Consider the following 25,349-nt stretch of genomic DNA (forward strand, 5'->3'; position numbering starts at 1 on the left):
CACGTGTCCCTGTGGACACATGGCTGCTGGCCTCCCCTCCCCAGCCTCCCAGGAGTCCTAGAGAGAGCTCCTCGATGGCACTTCTTTTAATTTGACTGCGGTTGGGTCTTAGTTGTCAGAGGTAGGGGGTCTTCCTTGCATCGTGCCAGATCTTTTCTTGTTATGGTGCACCAGCTCTCTAGTGGTGCTGCAGGGGCTCAGCAGCTGCGGGCTTGTGGGCTTAGTTGTTCTGCAGCACAGTGGGATCTTAGTTCCCTGAACAGGGATGAACCCTGGCCGTCTGCATTGCAAGGTGGACTCTTAACCACTGAACCACTAGGGAAGCCCCCCTGCCCCGCCCCCCACCTGCCCGCGGTCAGCGGTACAGGCAGTCCAGTGCGGGGGGCTCCAGGTCTCACTCTGGCTGGGAAGGTTTAGGGATGTATTTCCTCTTACGTGTTCACCCTCTTCCCACAAATGGGACACCCCTTTTCTTGCTTCCCTCCCTCCAAATCAGGTGACCAGGGCCCATGACTCCATTCATCCACACTCTGCAGGAGAACCCACCCCCCTGGTGAGGCCTCCCCACTGGTCTCATTTTCCACTCCATGCCCCAGGAAAGCCCCAGCACACACCCGGCCGACTGACACTGTCTGCGGTTTCCCCTGAGCCACTAGAGCAGTGACTACATCTTATTTAACGAATATAGCACCGACTGTGCCAGGCACCATTCTACACTCCTCACAAAGGTTAACCCATCTAATCCTCCTAACGACCCAAGGAGGCAGGTACCCTCACTAGCCACACTCACAGGTAGGGAAACTGAGGCCCAGGAGGTTAGGAGGTAGCTCAGGGTCACAGGAGCTGTGCCTGGAACGTAGGCTGCCAGCTCGTCTGTGCCCTTGGCCTCCCTGCTGGCTGCCCCTTCAGAGAGGTGATGCAGTCTGATGGCTTGAAGGGGGCACACGGAGTGACAGCTGGTCCCTCTCTCCAAGCTCCCAATCCTGCCTGAGGATCCCATTGGCATCTCTGCCCGGGACCCACACAGGCAAACCTAATGAGCAGGAAACCATCCGCCTCCTTGGCCACTGTGGGCCCTACCCACCTCTCACAGCCTCTTGCACCCCTCCCATTCTCTGGATGAGCACAAATTTCATTGTCCAAACAGGGACACTTGGATGGTGACAAGGGTCACTATTAATAATCCCACTAGGATCACAGGTGTGGGTCGGAGCTGTCCAGGAGAAGCAAAGACATGGAGTACTAGCGTGGTACCACTCACTGGGTCCCTCCCCTTTGGCCTTGGCAGAACAGGTGGCCTGGAATGGCCAGGGCACCCTTAACACTCTCCCTGTTTGAGGCCTCGGATCCGCCTGACCCAGTATCTATCCCGTCTTTCCCCAAATACAGGTTTAGTTCAAGCACTGAAGGGTCACAGAGGAGAGAAGATATAAAAGGCTCCACAGAGCAGAAAGCTGGGAGGCACTGGGGAAAGTGGAGTCTTCTGAACTTGACGGATCTGAGTCCAAATCTCACTTCTTCCCCATACACCACAGGGCCTTGAGCAAGCCTCTTCTCAGCCTCAGTTTCCCATCTGTACATGGGACGGCAGTGCTCACCCAAAGAACAGCTGTGAGGAGTCAGTGCTATAACGGCAATGTCGGTGAACCGTGTTGCCCCACTCCGTGATGAGGGAAGCAGGAGAGGGGGCATCGAGGGGAGAGAGGGTCTGAGGCCACTGCAAAGAGCCTGGCTCCATCTGGGTTTGTGTTTATTCAATACAGGCCCAGCGCCCAGGCCTCCCCAGGGAAGTGGCTGAGCCAGGGGAATAAAATAAATAAAGGCTGCCGAGGTGAGTGTGGACTGGGGTGGGGCCAGCCTAAAGAGAGGCGAGGGTGAAATGCTGGCCCCAGCTCCGCTAGCCACCCGCGGGCCCCCCGACTCCCAGCAGGCTCGGGGTGAAGCCAGCGGAGGTGCCCACGAGCAGCGAGTCCTGGAATCCTGCCACCTCCAACCCCTCTTCCTTTCTGTCCTCTTTCTCCTTCCTAAGGCAGGTTGGGAGACCAAGCTCTCTGGCTGGCTGGGGAGCTGGGGTATGGGGGTGAGGGGTGGAGATGGAGCGGGCCAGGGCCCAGGGCCCAGGCCCCGGCCCCAGAGCCCATCCTGGGCAGGCAACCCGGGTTCGCTGTGCAGGACAGAGCAGCAGGGAGGCACGCGCCCCAAGCCAGCAGGCCTTTATGCGCCGCACACCCTGTCGTGCGGCGGCCCCGCCCCCGCTCCCGTGCTGCGTCCTCCCGCTCACCCTGCCCCCCGGACCCACACCCGAGGGGGCACTCAGGAGTTACACCAGCTCCCGCCCTTGTCCAGGGGCCCGGCAGCCCCTCGCGAATCCCTGGGCGGCTCCCTGGCTGCCGTGTCCTCCTCGTCTTCGTCCTCCTCGTCCTCGCCATCCGTGAACTCGTCCTGGCTGAGGCCGTAGGCCAGCGTGGTGTGCGCCAGATCCACCTCGATGGGGAAGACGTCGGCGTCACGCAGCACCGAGTAGCAGTCGTTGTAGTACTTGGACATGGTGGACACAAAGCGCTGCAGCTGGAACACGATGTCCTGGACTGGGGCGGGAGGGGTGGGCAGACGGCACCGGTGGGCCAGGCTGCCCGCGCGTGGGGCCCGACTGACCCCGCCACCCTTGGGCTTCCCTTTCATGCACCTCACTGCCCCCTGGTACCCTGGGAGGGGGCCAGGCCAGCCAGGGCTGCCCAGCGCTGCACAATACCCAGGCCTCCCCGCTCCCAGTTCAGGGAGTGGAAGAGAACTGCCGGGGTGGGGTGGGGTGTGGGGGTGGTGGGACTACACCCCAAGGAGTCCACGGGACACGGCCAGTCCCACCGTGGCCAGGCTCTGGGAAGCTCCCATCTCGGGTCTGACTGAGAGCCAGTCTGCCACGGGCTGTCCCTGGGAGCTCGGGTGAGTGCTGGACCTCTCTGAAATGGGAGGAGGATGGTGCCGGGGGCCCGCAGCCCCTCACCGTGCTTCTGGTCGAGCAGCTCCATCTTCTCCAGCACGTCCTTGCGCATCTGGGAGAAGCGGGCGCGCGCCTCCTGGCGGCAGCGCAGGATCAGGCGGTACTCGTAGTTGCCTGTGCTCACGCGGTACAGGGGCTCCCCGAGGGCCTGGGCCGGGGGCGGGGGGCACGTCAGGGACCCTGGGCAGGCGGCGGGCGTGGGGGTGGCGGCAGGGAGGCTGCAGAGAACCCGCCAGCTCACAACCCCCCGCCACACAGCACTTTTCAAAGCTGCCACCGTTCCCTGTTTCTGAGACGCCTGCGGTTGCTAGAAGTGCTTAGGGATAGCTTTGTGAAAAACAAAACCAAAAAAAACCCAGACTCTTGCCACATTAAATGAGTGTTGAGTCACAGATGGACCCTGCTATCAAAAATATTACAAAGTAGCAAGTGATAAAAACCGGCTCTCAGGAGTGAGAGGAAGGGCATTTTTTTTTTCCTGCAGGAGCCTCACCAAGTCTAGAGGGCAGCTGGTCTGGGAGCAGGCGGTGGGGATAGTTCTATGGCAAAAATGGCCAGCACTTGGGAGGCCTGCAAAGGCCACGGGAGGGAGGGAAGGAAGGACAGCCCCCAGATCTGCACAGACAGGAGAATGGCCAAGTCCCCAAGCCTCTCGGGCGGGCCCGCCCCACCGTGTCCCTGGCAGGCCCAGGACGCTCTTGGAGCTCTGGGAGGCAGGCAGGGAGTGGTGTGTACACCCCGAGCCACTCTAGGACCAGGGCCACGCTCGCCTACCCCACTCACAATGCAGCTGTACTCTTCGTCGTCCATCTCCTTGACCTTCAGGCAGTAGGACTGTGGGATGGGTGAGGCCAGGCTGTCAGGGGGGCTGCACCGCCTGGGTACTCACCCTGACGGCCCCAGTTCCTCCCGTGCCACCCTGGAGCCCTCGGCCACCCAGAGAAGCAGCTGTGCCAGGCCTTGTGGGCCCTGCACATCCTGAGCTGGAACGAGCTGAGATGCGTCAGGGAGAGGCTGGCCCCTTGCTCAGGCTGGCCCTTGCCCTGGAGGCTCAGGGTGGTGAGGGCACTCATCTGGGATGATGGAAAGGGCCCGGGCGCCCAGTGTATACACTCAAGTCCCAAGAGATGCTCTGGGCTAAAGGATTCCAGGATCCAAAGAACTTGAGGAAGGCCCTGAAGACCCACGTTACCCATGGGTCTATCGAAGGCTCTGACAAGTCCTGAAGCAAAGGACCTGGGCCTGCTCGGTGGAGTATTTTTCCTCAACTCCTTTGACCACAGAATTATCATTTGAACATAAGACTCATGAAAATCCATGTTATAACCAGTGACCTAGACTGATCCATTGTTAAAGAGTGACTGAAAAAAATTCCCATGGAGTCAGAGTGGGTCCCAAGTGAGGGCTCCACCCACCCCAGAGCTCCTCTGAAGAGTCAAGCTGGGCCTAGGCTGCTGCCTGATCCCCGAACACCTCCCTAGGGCCCTGCCCTCACGTGCTCAGTCAGGTGTCCCCAAGGTCCTGGCCCTGACCTGCTGGCCGTCAAGTGGCCAACTGAAGAGGAACAAACCTCCAGGCGGGCTCCGACCCCAGCTGGCCAGGCCCACACCACCACCCCCGCAACCAAGAGGCCAGGGCCCACTTACCAGGTACTCGAACTTCACATCCAGGTACTTCTTGATGGTGAGGCGAGTGTCCGGGATGGCCTTGTTGAGGTACGTGTTCAGGTCTGTCAGCATCTGGAAGGGGAGGTGGGGTGGACGCTTAGGCCCCCATGGGCAAGGGCGGTGACGGCCGGCTAGGGTGACAAGGAACGGCACCGATGTGTCCACCCTCTAGTGGACGCAGGTGTCAGAGCCGAAGGGAGCTCCCAGACCGCCCTGTCCATTCCAAGGAGGAGAAGACAGCCCAGGCCAAGGGCAAGTCGTGACTCTGGTGGAGCTAGGGCCAGAAACCAGCCTGGAGGTCAGTGCTGAGGCCGTGGAGGAGGAAGGGCTCAGCCATGGTCAGCTGTAGCAGCCCACCCCCAAACCAGCCCCAGGGTGCTCCGACTCCAGAACAGGACACTCTCTGCTGGCCACACTGCCCCTCCCCGCTCACCTACGGACCCACACATGCTCCACGTGACCTACCGGCTTGATGGTCTTCAGGAGCCGGATGCCAAACTTCTCGATGCTGCGGTGGGCGTCGGCGAACTTCACAAAAGCCTCACTCGCAGCGGGCTGAGGCTCCCGCACCCCGATCACAGAGAACACGTCCCCAAAGGCTGCGTGACAAGTTTGTCCTGAAGGCCGCCCCTACTTGACCCCTTAACGGAGAAGCCAGGGATTTGTTGGGGAGAAGCACGGTGGGGGGCGTGGCAGGTCAGAGGTTGAGGTCTGCTGGTGGTCTACATCCCAGGGAGGTGGGTCTAAACCTCAAGAAAAGTGGATCTACACCCCTAAGAGCTGGACCTGTACCCCCAAGGAAGGTGGGTCTACATCCAAGGAGCTGACCTGGTTCCTGAAGTGACCAGACCACAGGGGTTAAGACTGGGTCAAAGTGGAGGAGGTGAAACTGTCTGGGAGCAGAGAACTAACTGGTCTAGGAATCTGGTCCTAAGGTCAACCCTGCCCCTAAGGAGCTCGGTTACTGCTGCTTCTACCTGGGCTTTGTTTTCCCAGCTGTAAAATGGGATTAACTGAAGCTAACAAACTTGTAGGAAACACGATCAGGAATAAGCAAAGGCCTCGTACGTTGTAAGCGCAGTATAGACAGACAGGACAGGGCCCGCACGGGGAACTTCTGCACCCCACAGAAGCCTAGCTGGTCGAGAGGCTCCCCGCTGGCCCCATCACCATCACACCTCCAAATCTGACATGAGGTCAGATGCTGCAGGGTCTGCCTGAGCCTGGGCAGCAGAAAGGCCCCGGAGAGGAGCTCGCCCTCACCCTCCCTGTGGGGTGTAGGGAGGTGCTGAGCCCAGAGTGCAGGGTTTTTTCCAGGGTCATGCAGCAGGTTCAGGGCATCCTTACCACGGTGCGTCTGTGACAGCTCATAAAAGGCCCGGAGGAGGTTCTTGGTGTGTTCTGTCATCCCTGTGGGAAAGACCCAAAACGAGAGGGACAAGACCACACGGTGGGGACGACACTGGCCCAGGACACAGCCTCCAAACCCCCACCCCACCCCGGAGGCCCACGCTGTCCCTGAGGCTCAGACTTTTCTCACTAGGTTTACACGTGCCGTTCTTTTTTATGGGCATGCGTTACTTTTATAATCAGAAAAAGCAGGTCTTTAGATTTTCTTCCTTAAGAATTTTTAATGACTACGGTCCTCGAATTGTGTGGCTGGCACCCTGCCCCTCACTGCCATCACGTTTAGAGCAGGACTCTGGAGCTCTACCTGGGGTAGAAGCGGGGCCGGGCACTTCCAGTGCAGCACCCCACCCACCCAGGGCTGCTGGCGGGAGGGTGTGCCTGCCCACCTTTATACAGCTCAGCAGTCCGCTCCAGCTCCTCCAGCCTCTTGACGAGCCCATCTGTGGGGATCAGAGAGCCAGGGATGAGGGGAGACAGCCAGGGATCACTGGAGCCAGGCTTGGGAGGGGCGAGGTGGCCCCCAGAGGAGAACCAGGAACAGCACAGGACAGGGTCCCAGGGACGGGGACTGGGCACCTCAGGGTGGCTGGGCTTACAGGTGTTTTGTGACGAGCCCAGTACATCCAGACAAGGCGGGGCAGCGGGGTGACCCTCAGGAGGCTCCTGTGATAAGCACCACCCCAGGAGGCTGGGCCACGCCGAAGGGGCAGAGAGGCGACAAGGATGCGGGTGCTCCCGGAAGTGAGGAGTGAAGGCAGATTGGGCCCTCCCCAGGGTGCTGCCCACGGCCGGTGGGAGGCAAGCCCTGCCTAGCAGTCAAGGACCCGGCCAGAATTTCCAACACACACCCTGCCGACGGCCAAGAAGCAAGGCAATCAGAGACAAGTGGGAGAGACGGGATACATTGACAGTAACTCTTAAGGCAGGCTCAAGGCAGCCCGCCACCTCCTGGCAGCTCAGAAGAGACAGCGATCTGGGAGGGGAGAGGAAGGCAGGAAGGGCTTTGAGGAAGAGCTTGCACTGGAGCGGGCCTTGGTGATCGTCTTCGTTGGCTTCACAGGTGTTTATCTTGCACCCACTATGTGCCAGACCCTGTGTGGGCCAGGGAATGACCTTGGTGAATGAAAGCTGAGTGGTGCTTTCCAGGCTCCTGATCTAGCGGTGACAGTGGCCAGGCTGGCAGGGGCACTAAGGGCTGCCAGGTGAGGGGTGGGGGCAGCCGCCTCACCTCCAGGGCTCAAGGTAGGAACACGTGGATGGCCAGGGCCGGGGCTGCACTCCAGATCCGGGTGGGGCGGGGCTCCGGCCAGCAGTGATCACCACCCTCCTCCACTCTGATAGGGGTGAGGTCCACACCCACCTCCCCACCAGGAGCACGGGCAGCAAGTGCGGGGCAGGGTCCATGCCGGTGGCTGCCTGGCCCAGAGCCTCCTAAGACAGAGCCTGGCCTCACTGAAGCCCTCCACCCAGCTCAGTCCTTTCTCCACATGAGCCCTCTGGGGCAGATTACTTCCCCCATCTTACAGGGAAAACCAAGGTTCAGAGAGGTGAAGCAACTTGCCCGAAGGCGCACAGCAAGGGCTGTGCAGGCCAGGGTGCCCTCTGCCCCCCCAGCTTCCTGTGCTGACCTGGGCCAGGGTTTTCTGAGTGGGAGGAGAGGAAGAGGGTTGTAGAAGCCGGGTCTGGATTCTTAAATCCAGGCAGAGAAGGCAGTGTGTGTCAGGCTGTCAGGGAGGAAGGTTTGGGTTCTAGGGGCTGGTGGGGCGCGCCTCAGAGGTCTTCAGAGGCTTCAGCCACTGGGCTGGCCTCCAGGCCCCGGCGCCCCATAGCCCTGGCGCCCAGCCAGCCTGGCAGCGAAGGAGCCACGTAAGCGCCATGCTGTTGTTTTTAGCTGGGTCATGGGACATCATGACAGCTTCAATTTTAGAAACCCTATTTAAGGCTGGGGAAATTGCAAGGTTTGGGGGGGAAAAAACACAACAAGCAGTTCTAATTTCATCTCGACGCATGGTAACTACAGTAACGGGGATTTATAGGCACCAAGAAGCTGGAAATAGCAGGGCCACTTTTGTACACCCTCTGGAACAAGCTCAGACCCCACCCCCGACGTCCCGCCATAAAGCCCAGTGCGCCCAGCTGAGCCTACAATTTATATCGGTATTTATATCTGTCCCCACACGTACACAGCAGAGCTGCTGCTATTTATAAACTCGGGCTGGTGACAGCAGGAGCGGGACTGAGTGTTTCACTGGTTCCCCTCCAGCCCCCCAGGGAGAGCGCGTGTGCACACGCATGGGTGGGTGTGAACGTGTGGGGAGAGAGTGTGTGTGCACAGGCATGTGTGGGTGTGAATGTGCGTGTACTCGGTTTTCCCGCTGCGGGAGGTGAGCGCAGCCACCTCCAGGTCTGAGCAGGAATTGCTGGGACTCGGGCAGCAGCACCACCTCCTGGAGAGAGGCGGGGGGCCGGGTAAGCAGCCCGGGAGCAGCCGGGACATGCTGGGGTGACTGGGGCTGGGGTGGGGGAGGCCTGGCTGTGTGAGAGCAGCTGGGGGGCAGTGGCGAAGGCACCTCCCCACCAGGAGTGTCTCATCTGTGACTTGGGCCTGTGAACCCTTGCTGGAGAGCGGGGGGACATGGGCTGTAAGAGGCCTTCACTGTGCACTGTGCGTGCTCTGTGGGAGCTTGGAGAGGCCTCCGGGGAGGCAAAGAGATGTGCGTGTCGGCCCCACCAGCAGAGGCTCGGCCCAGGCCAGCGGGACACACACAGGTCTGGTGGGCGGCCGTGGCGCCCCTCCCCCGGAGGCCTGGGCCTGAGTCCCCTAGGACCAGAGGTGGGGGCTGGGAGAAGGGGACTCACCATTGCACAGGATGGCCCGGCTCAGGCCCAGAGCATCTGCCGTCCCCGAGCTCATGTTCTCGACCAGCCGATGCTTCACCTTCTTCAACACTGGGACCAGGTGAGAAAAGGACTCATGAGGTGGAGTCTGGGCTCCCGGGGCCAATCTCGCTCCATCACGACTCAACTGGGAGCAAGAGCAGGGCCAGAACTGGGGTTTGGGACGGGGGTGACTATGAAGTAGGGAGGGTCCTGGCTGGGGTTTGTGGGGGTTCTGGGCTCCCTGCCCTTTTCACTCTCTACTTGAGAGAGGTGTTGGGAGCCTGGAAACAATAAATATGTAAGGCACTTAACTGAGGGTTTGGCGCTCAAAGTGGCTATCGACTCCCACTGAGATCCAGAGCTGCCTAGGCCTGACACTGGCCAACAGGCCAGCCAGGGAGAACTCCCTCCTCCGTCTCTCCTCCACACCCGGGAGCGGAAGCACCGTCCATGACAACAGGCCCCAGGCTCCAGACAGTTACTGCATATGTGGTCAAATAGTCTTTGCAACGGGACCAGGATGGGACCAAAGGGTTTTAGAGGAAGAGCTTCTGGGACAGACTTGACCTGCCCTTAGCCTCTTTTCTTAAAAACCAGAAGGCAACTGTGGCCCAAGGGTGGCGGAAAAGGGTGCTGGGCCCCGAGCCAAGAGATCTGGGTGGCTCTTCACCCAGGGGCACAGCGCCTCCCTGGGTCCTACCTCTGATGTGCAATGAGGTAGCTGGTCCAGAAGCTACCTCGAAGCTACCATCCGGCTCCTGAGCCTGCAAACTTCTACATAACCAAGGCCCAGCCCCCGAGCAAGAGGTAATATGTCCCAGGGCATGCTGTGGGCAGAAGGACTGGCCTCTGCCCCAAACCTGAGGGCCAGTCCAGACCCTAAGGCTTTCTGGCAGCAGGTGGGCAGAAGAGGCCAGGGTTGAGTGGGGTGTGCAGGTGGGCAGGTGGTACCAGGCACGGCTGGGCTGCCCTCCCCTTTCAGAGCGGCGAGGGACTGGGCCTAGTGAGCTGGAGGGCTGCCCTACAAAGGACAAGCCTACGGCATGAAGGCACCAGAGCAGGTGGTCGGGGGAGGTAGGAGAGAGAAACATTAGGCAGGGAGAAACCAGAGACAGGTTCTGGGGACCAGCTGCAAGGGAAGCACCCCTGGGTCCTCCCAGGTGCTTTGGACTGGCTTGGTCAGAAGGGTCAGAGGGCACAGCCACGTGACCACTGACGCACTGTCACAGGGAGACAGAGCCGGGGCTTACGGAGCCCCTGGACGCCACTGCCCAGCGCCACTTACCAATGTCCAGGGACATGCCCTGCTTGGGGTCCGCCTGCAGCTTGTTGTAGTGGATGGTCACCTCCCCCTGGAAGAGCAGGACAGCAGAGCTGGGACGGAGCCCCTGGGCCCCAGCCCCTTCTCTGAGGAGGCCTGTTTGCCCTGGTGTCTGTGGTCATCAAAGAATCCTGAGCCCTGGGAAAGGGCTCTTCCTCCTCTCTCCACCCACCAGGCCCCAGACAATCGGCAGGGACAGGGCAGACAGGGTCCCTGGGGTCACAGAGCTCACAGCCTGGTGGTCTGTGACACTGTGTGCCCCTGCCCTCCCCCGTGCCACAGCCACAGTGCAGCCCTCTGCCGAGTCACTTCTCCTGTCCTGTTTAGAAGACCTGAGAGGGTCTTCTAAACCAGCCCGCTTCTCAGGAGTCCCGCCATTTGCCCCACAAACACGTCTGAGCACTTTCTCTGTGTCGGGTGCTGGGGGTGCTAGGGAGCAGGTACAAGGGTGGCCGCAGCCCCCAGAGCCCGAGGCCAGCAAGAGAGGCTGATGCGATTCGCGGAATTACACCAATCACAGTCCAGTGACTGGATGAGAAGTAGCCGGCCTCCCTCGAGAAGGCTGCCCTGACCACGAGGCCACCACGGTCAGTCTCATGCCTGAAATCCTAAGACCCTTGAACTGGGGGCTGAATTCATTCAGATACAAAACAGGATCTCAAAATTGCATTCTGAAGGAAAACCAAAGTGAGCTGAGGCCGTGAGTCAGGGGTGGGTGCAAACGGCTGCCTCGCAGGGTGCTCAGGGCTGCCGCGGAGCACGGCTGCAGGGGAGGAGGGAGCACCAAGGCGGGACCAGATCTGGGCTCTGCTCCAGCCGTGCGGCCACAAGCAGCTCCTTCCCTCCTGCAGGGCACTGGTGAGATGGGTGCCCGGATCTCTGCCAAACGTGGGGGCTGGGGGGTCCCCAGGCAATGGCAAGGCCACGCGCACCTGCCAAGAGCTCCTGCTCTTGTGGGTAATGTGAGAGGCTGGTGCGAGACAGGCTTGGGAGGACAAAGAGGGTTCTGGTGGGTAGAGATGGGGAAATGAGAAAAGGGATCCAGAGCGGGGGCACACGCACCGCAGCTCTGTATCAGAATGAAAATGGCCCACCACCTCCCATGATGCGCTCCTCTGCCAACAGGAAACGCCCAGGACAGTAAACTCCACACCAGGCGGAGCAGAAGAGGAGAACAAAGGGGAGAAGGTGGAAGCCGTGGGTCTGGGGCTAAGGTAAGAAGACAGACCATCAGGGATGCTGGTACCAGGCCTTTAAGACACAGAGGATGGGAGGGAAGTGAGGAGAGGTTTGGCTGGATGCGGTGAGGGAGCCCAAACACTCGACCAAGCTCAACAGGCAGCTGGGTGCTTGACTCTCAGAGTGTTAAATCAATCTGCGGCTTTGCGCCTTCTTCACTGTTTTGGTTTCGCAAGAGCTACCAGCAGCAAAAATCTCCAAAAACATGGCAGAAGGGCTGCATGCTTTGGGGCGTGGCGGGAGAGAGGGGCTCTGTAGGGAGAGGCCTTGGCCTAGAGCAGGGTCGGGGAAGCAGGAAACAGGCAGCGTGCAGTCTGGCCTGCTGAACAGGACACCAGCAGCTGAACACGGAGCTGCCCTGGGGCCCAGAGGGGTCCCCGGGGGATACGCGAGCCCAGGAGGACCCACAGGACTGAAAGTTCCTACAGGGAATGCGGGTGGGGTGCCTTTTCCCTCTTACACCCTCTTGGGCCCGGCACGGCTCAGAGGGCATTTCCTGGGTATCTACTGACCCAGGGAGGTGCACCATGGACTTCTAGCTTCAGCTCCAGCCCTGACTGGGGACGCGCTGGCTCGCCCCGAGGTGTGGTTCTGAGTCTGACAGCTCCCCTGGGAGCTCGAGGTCAGGACCTTTGAGTCGTGGTGCCCACTCTCTCGCCAGGGCCCAGCACAAGTCCTGGAGCATAATCAGCATTTCCCGAGTGAACCTGGGGGAAACTGAAGGAGCTGGGATGTGATAGACCCTGAGGCGCCGAGGAGGGAGCTGGGTGAGGGCCAGGCCCCCTGCAGGCCCACCGAGGCCTCGGGCAGGCTGGAGGTCTCAAAAGGGCCAGTGTCCCCATTGCCGCCGCAGCCTTACCTTCACCTCCTGAATCATCTTGGCCACCTCCACCTTAGTTTTTCCTTTGATTGACCTGCCATTGACCCCCGTGATCTCATCGCCAGCTGCCACGGTGCCGTCCAGCGCGGCGGGCGTGTTGTCAAACACCTGCGGGTGTGGAAGGGGATGGGCGGGAGGAAAGGAGAGCTGGGAACAAAGCTGGTGGTGGGCAGGCATTCCCTCCACCCCAACCAGCACCAGCCCTGTCCTGGTCTCTACTCTGTCCCTTACGTGGCGAGGAGAAGGGCAAGGGGAGAGAGCACCCCAACAGCCAGATATGAATGACCCACCTTCCTGGGGGAAAGGGAAGGAGGACAGGAATGTGACGATGAGACGTCCCTTTTCTGATATCAACTGCACCCAACCTTACACACGCACTGGAGGCTTTGTTCCTCCAAAGCCATTTCTCTAGATTTTCCAACAATGCTGCTCGGAGCTGACTCAGAGAGCCAAAGCACCACTGATCAATTCCTGCAACCTCACTGCAGTCCCCAGGGAGCAAGGGCCCCCCACATCTGAGCCCCTTCTCCCAAAGTGACCCTGTCCAGGGGGTCTGTGCTCACTGGCTCAATGTGGCTGAATGTGTCTGTTAAAAGGACAGAGATACGGGGAGATACTCAGGATGAGCAGGCGACAAAAGTGGGTGCCGTTGAGTCCCACAGCCCCATAGTCCCTGTGGGGCCCCAGAACGCTGGCAGCCAGGCTTACCTGGAGCCTCAGGAGCCTGGAGGGGGGACCCCACCCACCAGCTCCACAGGAAAGGCCTCTCTCTGTGGGCCCTGGGAGACTGGCTGACGCGCCACAGCGGAACCCACCAGCTGACTCTGCCACCACACAGAACTGTGAAACCTGTCGTGACCGTGAGGGCTCGCTCTTAGATATAAAGATGGGCGAGGAATACTGAGCCCTTGAAAAAGTGTCCCGTGTGAAAAACACCGAAACGTTTAAATAGAAAAAAGAACCGCAGGAAACAGGAACAAAGCAAGGACAAGAATATGAAATATTATGAAAAGAAATGGAATAATATGAAATTTTTAATATTTATATAACATGAAATATTTATATAATACAAATATATTTCAGATATATTCATCTTATATAATGTGAAAATAAAAAGAAAAGTACAATTAACACCTCCACAGAGATCTGAAAAACAAGAACAGGATGATGTAAAGGATCATTTCGAAAACAGGAAAGATCTCATAGAAACACGAAACATAATTGAAATGGAAAATGCCAAAGGAACTTCGGAAACCAAGCAGAGGGAAGCAAAAAAGAGATGGTCAGAAAACAAGAAAAGGAATATTAAAAGATCAATGGAGGAGTTTAACCACCAGGAAGCCCAGAGTTTAACCAACAGGAGTCCAAAAGAGGGAACAGAGAGCAGGACAGCATCAGGGATAATATGTGAGGTGCAGAAGAGAAAGACATGGGGTCTCCAATGAACCTGCCCCTTGAGGTTCCAGCACAACAGACAGAGAAAGGATCACGCCAAGAGCCATCGTCACGAGGCTTCAGAATGCCAGGGACAAAGAGAAGTGCCCAAGAGTTTTGATGGACCAAGAATAAAACATGGTACTGCAAATAAAGGATCACAAGTAAGATTGGCATCACCACACAGGACAACTATGCTGATGGCAAAAGACAATGAAATGACACCAGCCAACTTCTAAATGAAAATTATTTGCAACCTTGATGTTCGTTCTTGAATTTGACCCACTCAAGTGTCAATTGAAAGGAATATGAGAATAACAACAACATCAAAACAGAACGAGACACTTACAGAGATACAAGTTCTCAAAAAATTTACCGCCCTAGCAGCCTTTCTCAGAAAGCTACAGGAAACATGCTCCACCAACATGGGGAAGTAAGCCAAGAAAGAGGGATTCTGGAGACGAGGGAATCCAATCCTCTAGAGGAGAGGGAAGGAGTGGTTCAAAGAGGAAAGACCAGTGGTGGAGGACAGAAAGCTGATGGGAAATGTTTGAGGTGAATGTACTGAAAACACAAGGAGAATGCAAATGGAATAAAAAGAAAAAAAAAAGAAATTACTTGTTTTAAAAAAAGAAGATTGAGTTAAGAAAAGAATCACAAGCTTTCTCAAAAAATTAAACACAGAGTTAGCATATGACCCAGAAATTCCACTCCAGATTTATATCCAAAAGAAATGAAAACATATGTCCACACAGAAACTGGACATGAATGTTTACAGCAGCGTTATTCACAACAGCCTAAAGGTACAAACAATGCGAATGTCCATGAGCAGATAAATGGATAAACAAGTGGTGGTCGACCCATCCAGTGGGATGCTATTCAGCCACGAAAAGAAGGAACATGAAGCGGGCTGCAACGTGAACGAACTTCAGTGGGACATGATCGCTCAAGGGCATGGGTGGTTGTCTGGGTGATGAGACAGTTCTGAAACCAGAGATGGTAGCTGCATTCCATGAGTGCGTTAAAATAGCACTGAGTTGTTATACTTTAAAACCATTATTGTATGCTATGTGAATTTCACCACAATAAAAATATTTTTTGAAAAAGTATAAATGCTGAAGACCATTAAGCTCGGTACCTAAAACAGCACCTTACTATGCTCTGAGCTCTCTGGGGCGGGGAGGAGGGGGGGGGAGCGGTGAGGGGGTGGGGAGGAGGGCCTCTGTTTTCTTGCTTTCTTAACTCTAGTGTCTGCAAAATACCCTGGCCAGGCCCTGAGAAAATATTTCCCGAACACGATACCTATTGCACTGACACAGACTGAACCAAAACTGACAAGATCACCACGCTAGGAAGATGGAGAGGAAACAGAGGTTTGGGAAGAAAGTTAGATTCTTGTCTCCTTGGCTGAGAGAAGCTGATAGATGTTTACAAGGGACAGATCAAGAAGTAACGGGATAAGCATCTTCCTGAGAAAAATGGGACCTCTGACCTGAATCTACAGCTAAAAGGGTGGGAAGCAGTGTTGCTTCTGGGATTGGGGTGGAGGCAGGCCTGGGGAGGGGGAAGGGCGGCGAGATGGGGTAGAGCAGGAACTGCTTATTTGACATTGGCCTTTTAGTACTCTTGACTTGTTAAAAGCAAGTCAGAGAGTCTTTGATTAAAAATAAAACTGAATTTTGAAAAAAATCAATTCTACTATTTATAATCACAGTTCACACTAAGGACAAACCTGGCCCTCAGGGGGTGGGGGATGGAGTGGGAGGTGGCACAGGAGGCTGTAAGGGCAGATTTCAAGGAGGTCAGGCCTGGGGGAGGCCTCCCCAACACCTCCTGGGTCAGAGGAGGCCAAAGGGCCTGTAAAGGCCACATTCTGAGCAGGCAAGACCAGATCCAGGGAATCTCCATCTTCAAGGCCTTAGAAGTGACTCTTGTGAGAGCCTCAGAGAGACTGATGTTTCTCATCTGCCACCAATGGCTACTTAGCTGAGAAGGTTAGAATAGAGCAGAGTCCGGGTCAAGTTGATGTCTGGGGGAGCAAGCTTCCTTCCAAGACTACAGAAAGATCACTGACTCCAACCAGCCCCACAGTAAAGCAGGCCAGTGCCCACTTGTGAGTCACAGCGGACAGAACATCACCAGGGCAGCTCCTGTGCAATAAGGACCACAAACCTGTAAAGTACCGCTGGCAGATCATCTGGGAGAGTGAACTGTCGTAAAAATAGTAACAGCTACCACTGGGGGAGTACTGCTTAAGGGCCAGAAACTGTGGGATGTCATTGTTGAGTTTATTCTTCACAGCAACCCAAAGATGCTTGGACCTATGCATTTTACATCCCCAATTTCCAAGTAACAAAACGGAGGCCCAGAGAGGTTAACAAGTTAATAAGCAGGGAAGCTTGCATTTAAACTCAGGCCATTCATAGTCTTTTAGTCTTTCTACTATGCCTCACACCTGTGTTAGTACCAAAGGTTGACGGTTTTGTTGATTCATTGACAACACTGTTATTGAAGGTCCAATATTTGCCAGGCCTTGTACAGGTGCTGACTGCAGTGAAAAAGCAAACTGGGATCCTGCCCTCATGGTGCAGAGAGTATGGAAAAGCAGCTAGATACAGAATTAGTGAGCAAATCCATGAGAGTACAGATGGTGGTAAGTGCTGAGAAGGAAAAAAACCAGATTGAAATGACAGAAAAACAAGGGCAGGCCTACTGAGAGGGGGTGTTCAGGGAAGCCCCTCTGAAGAGAATGAGAAGGAGCCAGCTTTACAGAGCAGAGGAATGAACCTTTGTCATGTCCAAGTAGCCAGGTGGCTCACCCCCTCCAGCACTTCCCTCCCACCTCCAAAGCACTCAATACCTGAACAATATACAGGCAGGGACAGTACTGGGCCCCTCCTCCAATGCTGATCCCGATCAGGTTCTGAGCATCCTTCTGCAGGGTCACCTTCCCAGGCACAGTAGGGATTCCGCTAGAAAGAGAAGCACGTGCAATTGAGTTTCCTGGAAGAATGACTGGAGGAGATGGGGATGGAGACAGGCCCTCCAAAACCCCCAAGATCCTCTTAGTGCTACACGTGCTACAGAGGGAAGCTCTTTCTCATTTGGCCAAAAAGACAGCATTTTGTCATTTTGTGCTGGAACACCGCAGAGCTCTTGGATCCATGCTAATGGGGCATCAGACCCCAACTTGGCCATTTATCAGCTGTGGGTCTTGGATAAGCAAGTCACCCTCTCTGCATCTCAATTTCCTCATTCATAAAATCATATAGATTAAAACAATGGCCACTTCAAAAGTACATGGAAGCCACTTAACACCAACTCAGCCAAGGGTAGGCACTCAAAAAAATAGGTCCCCCTTCCCTGTTCATTTTCCCTCTAAGAGTTGAGTCAGACTCTATGCTTGTCACCTTCTCAGCTACATAAATCATAAGCCACCGCCTCCAGGAAGCCTTCTCCTGTTAAACTACGCATCACCCATCTCTCAATTGTTATACTCAATTACCTCTCAATTTTCACTATACATTAGCACTTATTTATGTTTTGTGGCAAATACTCTCATTTATTCTCTTATTCACTCGACAAACATTTGCTAACAACCTGCTGATGTTGAGCACCATCAGTGCTGAGGACACAGAAAGGTGATGCATTTCATCCTTGCTCTGAGGGAGGATACATTCTAATAAGGAGACTAACTTAACTTTTTAAAATCTCTCCCACTAATCATTTATGTTGGGAAGAAAGGTATGTTTATGATATTCCTATTCATCCTTCAAAACCTAGCTCAATTGCCACCTCTTCTGTGAAGGAAAGAAAGAAAGTGAAGTTGCTCAGTCATGTCTGACTCTTTGAGATCCCATGGACTGTAAGCCTGCCAGGCTCCTCTGTCTATGGGATTCTCCAGGCAAGAATACTGGAGCGGATTGTCATTTCCTTCTCCAATTCTAACAAGAAGACTAACTTAATTTTTTAAAATCTGCTCCACTAATCATTTATCCTGGGAAGGAAGGTGTATTTATGAAATTCCTATTCATCCTTCAAAACCTGGCTCAATTGCCACCTCTTCTGTGACTCCTTCCCTGAATACCCCAGCAGAGGCACTGCTCAGCTGGCTGGGTTCTCCTTGTAGCCATGTCGTTCTCCATTAGGGCCCTTATGGCCCTGAGTTGCAACTATCCATCAATATGTCCACAGCCCCCTACAGATGGTGAGCTCCTGGAAGGGCAGGATTCATTGCAGCTTCTAAGCTTACGCTGAGAAGCAAGGGTCTCTGGAACTCGAAAGTCCAGGGATTTAGGGGATCTGGGGTTCCTGCACTCGTGGGACTTGGGGTAACAACATACTCACAGTTTATCCTCCTCGATGTCATAATCCAAGTCTGCAAACATGGTTCCGAGAGTTTCAGTGGGCTGGCTAACTGTCCAGCTCGGCAGGGGAATGGGGAACTGGATCCGGATGAGAAAAGAGGGCAGGGCTTAGGAAACCAAAGTGCCTAAATACCAACCCCAACCCCGGCTATCAGCGAGAGCCAGGCCCTCCTCCTCCCCTCCGGACGATGGGGGATTGTCCCGGGGTGGGGGGTGGGTAGGTGATTCTTACTAGGTACAGAGGGGAACTCCAGGCCAGGGCTGGGGGCTTAGATCCCAGAGCCCGCCCCACGGGTCTCCAGGCCCTCGGGAGCTGCCTCTGTAGCTCACCGGAAGCGTCAGTCCCACAGACGGGTCCGGGCCAGGCTGGCACCTGAACCCACCTGCCGTTCCACCTGTCCGTGGCCGCGACTGTCGCGTCACTTCCGGCGGGACGCGGAAGTCCCGCCTTCCTGCCCTGGGTATTTGCCCCGATCCCTGCAAGCAACCCTTCCCTCCCAGCCTCCTGGGGCTCCCAGAACCAGGAAAGAGAATAAGTATTGACGGAAGCTCCCCCTTAGCATGAAAAAGCGGAAACAGAGTAAAGGTCTGGAGAGGCCGACGGCGCTCAACCCCGCCCCTTGGCCTATGGCCGCCGCCATGTTGGTAAGGGCAGGGTTCTTCCCAGCTTCCTTAGCGGGACGCAGGGGACCAAGACGCCTGGCTGGTTGCCGTGGCAACGGACGCATCCTCAGACCGGGAGACCTCCAGTGAAATTCAGTGGACTACAAACCTCGACGGGTTCCCTTTAACATTTTCAGCACCTTGTGTTAGGGTGTTGTGACGCCTCTGGGACCCCCAGGAAGCAAATTAAAGCACATGTAACCTGAAGCAATAACACCCCACTCCAGTACTCTTGCCTGGAAAATCCCACGGACGGAGGAGCCTGGTGGGCTGCAGTCCATGGGGTCGCTAGGAGTCGGACACACTGAGCGACTTCACTTTCACTTTTCACTTTCACACATTGGAGGAGGAAATGGCAACCCATTCCAGTGTTCTTGCCTGGAGAATCCCAGGGATGTGGGCCGCCGTCTGTGGGGTCGCATAGAGTCGGACACAACTGAAGCGACTTAGCAGCAGCAGCAGCAGCCGCAGCAGCAAGGGGAAGAGATATTGTCCAGAGCCTTCCACAGTTGGAGTAAGATCCAGATCGCAACCCTGAGACGCCTGCCACCTAGTCCAGCGCTTTTCTAACACCTGCACACCTGTGGTCAGCGGCTCTGCTACCGACAGGTTGGATTCCCTTCCTTTCCCTTTACATACCTCCTTTCTCCAAATGCAAACTAAGAGCACCGGGGCAGATGCTTTCTATGATATTTAGTAAAAGACGCCTCACACTCCCTCTCTTTCCTTAGTCCTGAGGAGCTGCCCCCATGGGGTCACACTGAAGGTCACAGCCCTGTGCACCTGAGGTTCTGAAAATGCCATCAGTGCTTCGCAGCCGACAAGCCCAAATCTCCTCTCCCCGCCAACCTCTGCTGCAGTACTGTGTATAGTAAGTTCCCTGGAGGGGTTGGGACTCCCAGAGCCCCAGCCCTAGCATCTGCCTCATCCAGGAAGCATGGGACCAGGCCTGTCCAGATTCCTCCAGGGGCAGTGGAGGAAGGAGAGATGCAGAAGGGTGATTATCCACACATCCCATGGCCTGATGGGAGCCCCACCCTCTCCTCCGGGAGCTATCTGAGTGTTGGCAGTTGTGCAGAGTACCACAATAGCAACAACTTTTCCATGTACCCTTGGCTCCACCATTAAGATCACTTTCACAGGATTTCAAAGTTCACCTTGATCCTATGAGAGAAGAACAAGTACTGTCAGCCACATTGTGCAGGTAAGGAAACTGAGGCTCAGAGAGACACTGCCCCTTGTCTCCCAGGTGGCTGGTAGCAGAGCTAGGGCTGGTATTTCCAAGTCCTATTTGCAGGCCAGAATTTCTATTCTAAAAATCAGCAGTCTCCAAAGCCAGATTATTTAATGTGGACTGTGGCTCTTCCACCTCACAGTAGCCCTAGCTCATTCCCAGATACTGTCATCTTGAAGCTGGGGGATCTTGGGCAAGTCACTGCCTGACTCTGAGTTCAGATATCTGTAGACTGGGGACAGTGGTTCTCCCAAAAGTGCTTGTGAAAGTCAAGATAAAAAGGAGAAACAGGGAATACCCTGGTGGTCCAGTGGCTAAGACTCTCCACTCCCAATACAGGGGGCCTGAGTTCAATCCCTGGTCAGGGAACTCGATCCCATGTGCCACAACTAAGACCCTATGCAGCCAAATAGAGAAAAATAAATATTGTTTTAAAGGAGAAACAGATGTGAGTGCTTTGGAAACAATTCGCATGACACAGATGTCACTCAAGTCTCTTGACAACCCCCGCCCCCCGCCCTCGGCCAGCCCACTCCAGTCCCTCTTCCCAAGGGAGGGCAAAATGCCCAGCCTCTTCTCTTTTCTTCCTTGACTTCCCTGTCTCCCAGGCCCAGCTCTAATCCACCTGTTGCAGACAGCCTTACCAGACAGTCCTGGCTCACAGATCTTGTCTCTTTTTCTGAGCCCCTGAAACAGTTGTTATTTGGATCATTCACTTGGCAATTAACTATGTGTCATCTTGTGAAATCCCTTCATGGCTTCCCTGAGTCAATTCTGTGTTGATTCACTTATCACATGTTTGAATTTTACCTGGGGAGTTCTGTTCCCCTTTAAAATTGGGGCTTAGGGGTCCTGTCTTGACAAACCATAAACTTATTTTCCCTATCTCTCTCCTTCCTGAGTTCCTTTTCTGTCCTGACTTTATAGTCCCTGGCACATCCCCCCTTCCATAGGATGCCAGGAAGCCATCAACAGGTGTCACTGTGACAAACTTGAAAAAGAAAATCAGGTGCTTTGTAATACATGTTTGTGTGAAAATACGATGACTCACTTTATATTTATCAGTGGATGGCTCTCCTGGGTCTGACCACACAGCATGGGAACCTGTTCCAGCCAATTCATGGGGTCAGGTTGGGACCACGAATTCATTTGAGGGGAAAGAAAGTGTGAGTACCTTGTTCCATCGCCATAGTAAGCACTTCTTGTCTTTCCAGCTGGACAGGAAGTCCCTGGGGGCAGATCTTGTCCTTCTCTGTATCTCCCGCAGAGCCTGCCACAGCACTTGGCTGCAGACGACGTGCCATAATCGTAGCTGTGGTTTTTCGTATGAGGTGGGGTGTTCTTTGGGCCCTGTAGGAGAGGGCTGGATGGGCAGAGAGGGAGAGCGATGATAAGGGCCTGAACCTGGATGGTGGCAGTGGCCAAGCTTCCTCCACAGGGAGGAATCACCAGACCGAGTCTAGGTCCTGACTTTGAAATGTGTGTTTTTAACAAGCAGCAGCATCCACACACACAGGCTTTACCACAGACCACAGCTTTCCCAGCCCAAGATGGTCCCAACTCAGATCCGAGCTCTGTGGTTTCAGAGCTTGGAGTTCTCAGGCACACCAACCTTTGGCTCTGACACGGTGCCTGGAGAATGGGGGTGATGACCCCCCCGAGATAGAAGCTATGAAGATGAAGATGAAAAAGCAGAAACGAGCTTGAAAATGCCTTAAGAGTGATTCACTTGGCACAGACATCAGAGGTTTTTATTGTTATTCCTCATGATCATTTTGCCCCACTCCTTCAGAAGGTTACTCAGACCCCTGCATCAGACTCGCCTGGGAAATATGTCATATGCAGGCTCCCAGGCTCTGTCCCCAGGGAAGGGGGGACCCTGAAGGCTGCATTTTCACAAAGCTCTGTGGGTGGCTTCAATGCCTCCTGCAGTTTGAGGACCACCGTGTCGCAGGCTCAGAATGGACTGTGTCTGTGCATCCTCAGTGTGGGACTATTCAGCTACACCAACCATCCCTGCCCTGTGGGCCTTGCCATCTAGAGGGGCTTCTGCCCTGGCCAAAGACCAGCGAAGGGTTCCTGGAGGAACTGACAGCTGAGTGCTGAAGGAGGTGCTGGTGGGACCCAGGTCCAGAAAAATGGCAGAGTGATCCAGGCAGAGGACATAGCTGGTGCAGGCGACAGGGGGTACAAGGCACAGTCCCCCGCCCTCAGAGAATCACAGTGTGGCAGGGGAGACAGACATGAGGGCAGTGACAGGCGTGATGAGACCACCACCAAGTCCTGACCAGAGGACAGGAACTCCCCCTCCCTCTCCTGCTATTCCAGAGATCATCCAGGTAGGTGGGTGACCTCTGGCCCAGCCTTGCCACTGAAAGCGGTGTGACTCTAGGCAAGTCCTCTCTGGGCCTAGGCCTCCTCCATGATTCTGTTTTTCGAGTTCTGAGCCTCAGATTCAATTGGGGGAAAGCCTACCCCCCAACAACCCCATTGGAGGAGGAGAAAGGGACGACAGAGGAGGAAATGGTTAGATGGCATCACCAACTCGATGGACATGAGTTTGAACAAGCTCCGGGGGTTGGTGATGGACAGGGAGGCCTGGCGTGCTGCAGTCTGTGGGGTCGCAAAGAGTGGGACACGATTGGGCAACTGAGCTGAACTGAACAACCTCATATTCCTGGGGAAGTGCTGCCACCCAGTGGCCATTGAGAGAAAAAGTTCCTGGGGAACCAGAACCTCCATTCTACCATTCCTGTCAGTATCACCGCCCGGCCTAGCTCAGGGCTGGCTGGGCAGTCTTTGTAGTCTGTGGGGGATGGGTGCTGGGCACTCTTTGTAGTCTGTGGGGGATGGGTGCTGAGCTGTGCCCGATGTGCCCACTCCTCAGTGTTGCCATGGCCCCAGGTCCAAGGCCTGACTCCTCATTGACACCACTGGCATCAAGGGCCCATGGAAAGGTCAAGGAACCAGGGGTGGGTGGAATTGGATTCTGTTTATCAGCAGCGTAGAGATTTGGAGGATGGGTTTTAAAAGCGAACAGATGATCGCAGTATTACTAATAGCCAACATATATTGGGCATCTCCACATCAGGGGACAAGAAAAGCAAGGTCCTGCCCTGCCAGAGCTCACATGAGTGGGAGAGGCAGGCATTGGCCCTGGTGACATCACCAACTTCAGAGCACGGAGTGGGTCCCCAAAATAAAAGGGGAGCCCAGTGGGAAGGGCTTGACTGCAGATTCGTGGGAGCTGGTGGGTGGGCAGGACAGAGCATTGGCTCCGCGGCAGCTGTGTAACCCTGGAAATGTCCCTTGACCTCTCTGAGCCTTAAAAAGGGTAAAATGTGTATCATAAGAGCCCAAGTGTTGATTTCAAATTTGAGTCCATGACCAGCCCCTCCAAGGTCTTCCCATCACAGAATAAACCTCTGGTGCTTACTTAGAGAGCTGGGTCTGGCTGCTTCTCCCTATTCACATTCTGTTCCAGAGCCTCTGGCGGCTTGTGTTCCTGGCCTTTACTCCTGTAGCTCCCTCTGTCTGGAACATTCTTCCCCCAGGTATGCTCACTCCCTCATTTCATCCATATCTCTATGTCCCTGTTAGTTTCTCCAGGAAGCCCTCCAGGGGCACCAATTAAGCCACAGCCCTTTGCTCATCTCGTTCAGAACACCAGCTCGTCTCCTGCCTGGACCCATAGCACAGTTTTTTTTTCCAAGCTGCAAGTTCCTGGAGGGCAGGAACCTGGCCTGTTTAGGTCACGCCTCTATCACCAACACCGAGCATGGTCTGGCATGAATCACTGTGTCACCCAGAGCAGGAACCCAGAGACCAGGCAGTGGTCAGAGATCATAGAGGCCTCCAATTTTAGAATCAGGACCCCAGACCCTATCAGCCTGACACTGGGGGGCCACGGAAACCTAGCCGAGGAGGGACAGAGCAGTTAGATCTGTGTGCTGGCAGATTGAGGGAACCAGGGAGGCCTGTGGTTGAGGGGGACAGGAGGGGTGGCACTGCCTCCCCTCCTTGAGTCTGAAGTGCGTGGGGGTGGGAAACAGGGTGCAGGGGTCACTTTACTGGGAAGCCGTCTGGTGGAGGCCAGATCCCCCCAGGGACAGAAAACCCTCTCCCATCAGGGCAGCCATGGGTGAGGAGGGAATTAGCGTTGCTCCAAGGCCTTTGCATCCTTCCAGAGTTGGACATGACTGAGCGACTTCACTTTCACGCATTGGAGAAGGAAATGGCAACCCACTCCAGTACTTTACCCTGGAAAATCTCATGGACAGAGGAGCCTGGTGGGCTGCAGTCCATGGGGTCGCTAAGAGTCGGGCATGACTGAAGCAACTTAGTAGCAGCAGCAGCAGAAGCCTTTCTCCACCTTTGATGGCTCCATGGCCTTCATTCCTTGGGCAGCTCTCTCCTGTCTTCTCAGCTGCCTCCTCCAGTCAGCCACCCCTGGCTAGAGGTAGGATGTGGGCTGCCACGGCGCCCCAGGTTCTCCCAGCCACCCCCAAAGCAGCTCTCTTCCTGGCTCTTCTTGGCATGTAATGGGCCGACCCCTGACCTCCCCGCTGTCTCCCCCCCACCTACTGCTCTGCCCTCCGGGTTAGGTCAGTGATGAAAGCTGGTGGGAGCCCCGAGGGGGTTGGGGGGGGGGCAGACAGTGCCTGATTGTTCTTCACCCCTGGCAGCTCGGCCACGCTGGCTGCCAAGGGACTGACTTTTGCTCTGTCTCTCTCTTTCACCAGGTCAGGGGTTCTCAGACTCAACAAGTGGGAAGTTAATTCCCATGCAGATCCGAGAACACCCCTAGAGGTGATACAGATTCTCAGGCCCCGCATGGGGGCGCAGGGTTCAGACACGGGGCTGGGAGGCCAAGTAGGACCCCGCTTTGGGAAGAGCCTGGGACCTTAGGCATCCCTGGCCCTCGTGGAGCTCCACCAATTGTGAAATGGCATCTCAGGGTGCTAAGAGCAAAGCCAGTGCCACGGGAAGGTGTGGGGACGGCACGTGACACAGCTGCGACTGTGTCTTCTCCCTGCTTGCCCCTCTGACCTGCCCTCCCCCAACCCCGCCCTCCGTATCCGTATGTGTCAGGTCTGCATCAGGCTCTCTGTTCTCTCCCATCAGTCCAGCTGTCTGTCTTGGACCAATAAATACCACACTGGCCAAATTGCTAGAGCTTTTCTAATAAGCCTGGCTAGTCAGCAAGCCAGAGAAGCCAATGGCAACCCACTCCAGTACTCTTGGCTGGCAAAT

The 25,349-nt window shown here is 55.6% G+C and overlaps 1 protein-coding gene across 5 annotated transcripts; it reads right to left on the bottom strand.

Moving 5' to 3' along the window:
• Positions 1 to 1,726: 1,726 nt before the first annotated feature.
• On the bottom strand, positions 1,727 to 18,715 carry PICK1 (protein interacting with PRKCA 1). Of its 5 annotated transcripts, none has more exons than XM_070371599.1 (13): positions 18,583 to 18,715; positions 18,180 to 18,277; positions 16,693 to 16,804; positions 12,378 to 12,506; positions 10,244 to 10,310; positions 8,938 to 9,027; positions 6,465 to 6,518; positions 6,016 to 6,078; positions 5,134 to 5,267; positions 4,648 to 4,740; positions 3,776 to 3,835; positions 3,005 to 3,149; positions 1,727 to 2,588 (listed from the first exon to the last, which is right to left on the bottom strand). In XM_070371599.1, exons 2-13 carry the CDS (start codon positions 18,218 to 18,220, stop codon positions 2,314 to 2,316), a joined length of 1,263 nt encoding a protein of 420 aa, XP_070227700.1. In that variant the 5' UTR covers positions 18,221 to 18,277; positions 18,583 to 18,715; the 3' UTR covers positions 1,727 to 2,313. The 5 variants fall into 5 exon arrangements, with proteins under 5 accessions (XP_070227700.1, XP_070227699.1, XP_070227702.1 ...); XM_070371598.1 differs by having other exon boundaries at positions 18,530 to 18,663; XM_070371601.1 differs by having other exon boundaries at positions 18,432 to 18,612.
• Between the last annotated feature and the right edge of the window lie 6,634 nt (positions 18,716 to 25,349).

The sequence above is a fragment of the Bos mutus genome, chromosome 5 (genome assembly GCF_027580195.1).
Source record: "Bos mutus isolate GX-2022 chromosome 5, NWIPB_WYAK_1.1, whole genome shotgun sequence".
In the NCBI taxonomy this organism is placed as follows: Eukaryota; Metazoa; Chordata; class Mammalia; order Artiodactyla; family Bovidae; genus Bos; species Bos mutus.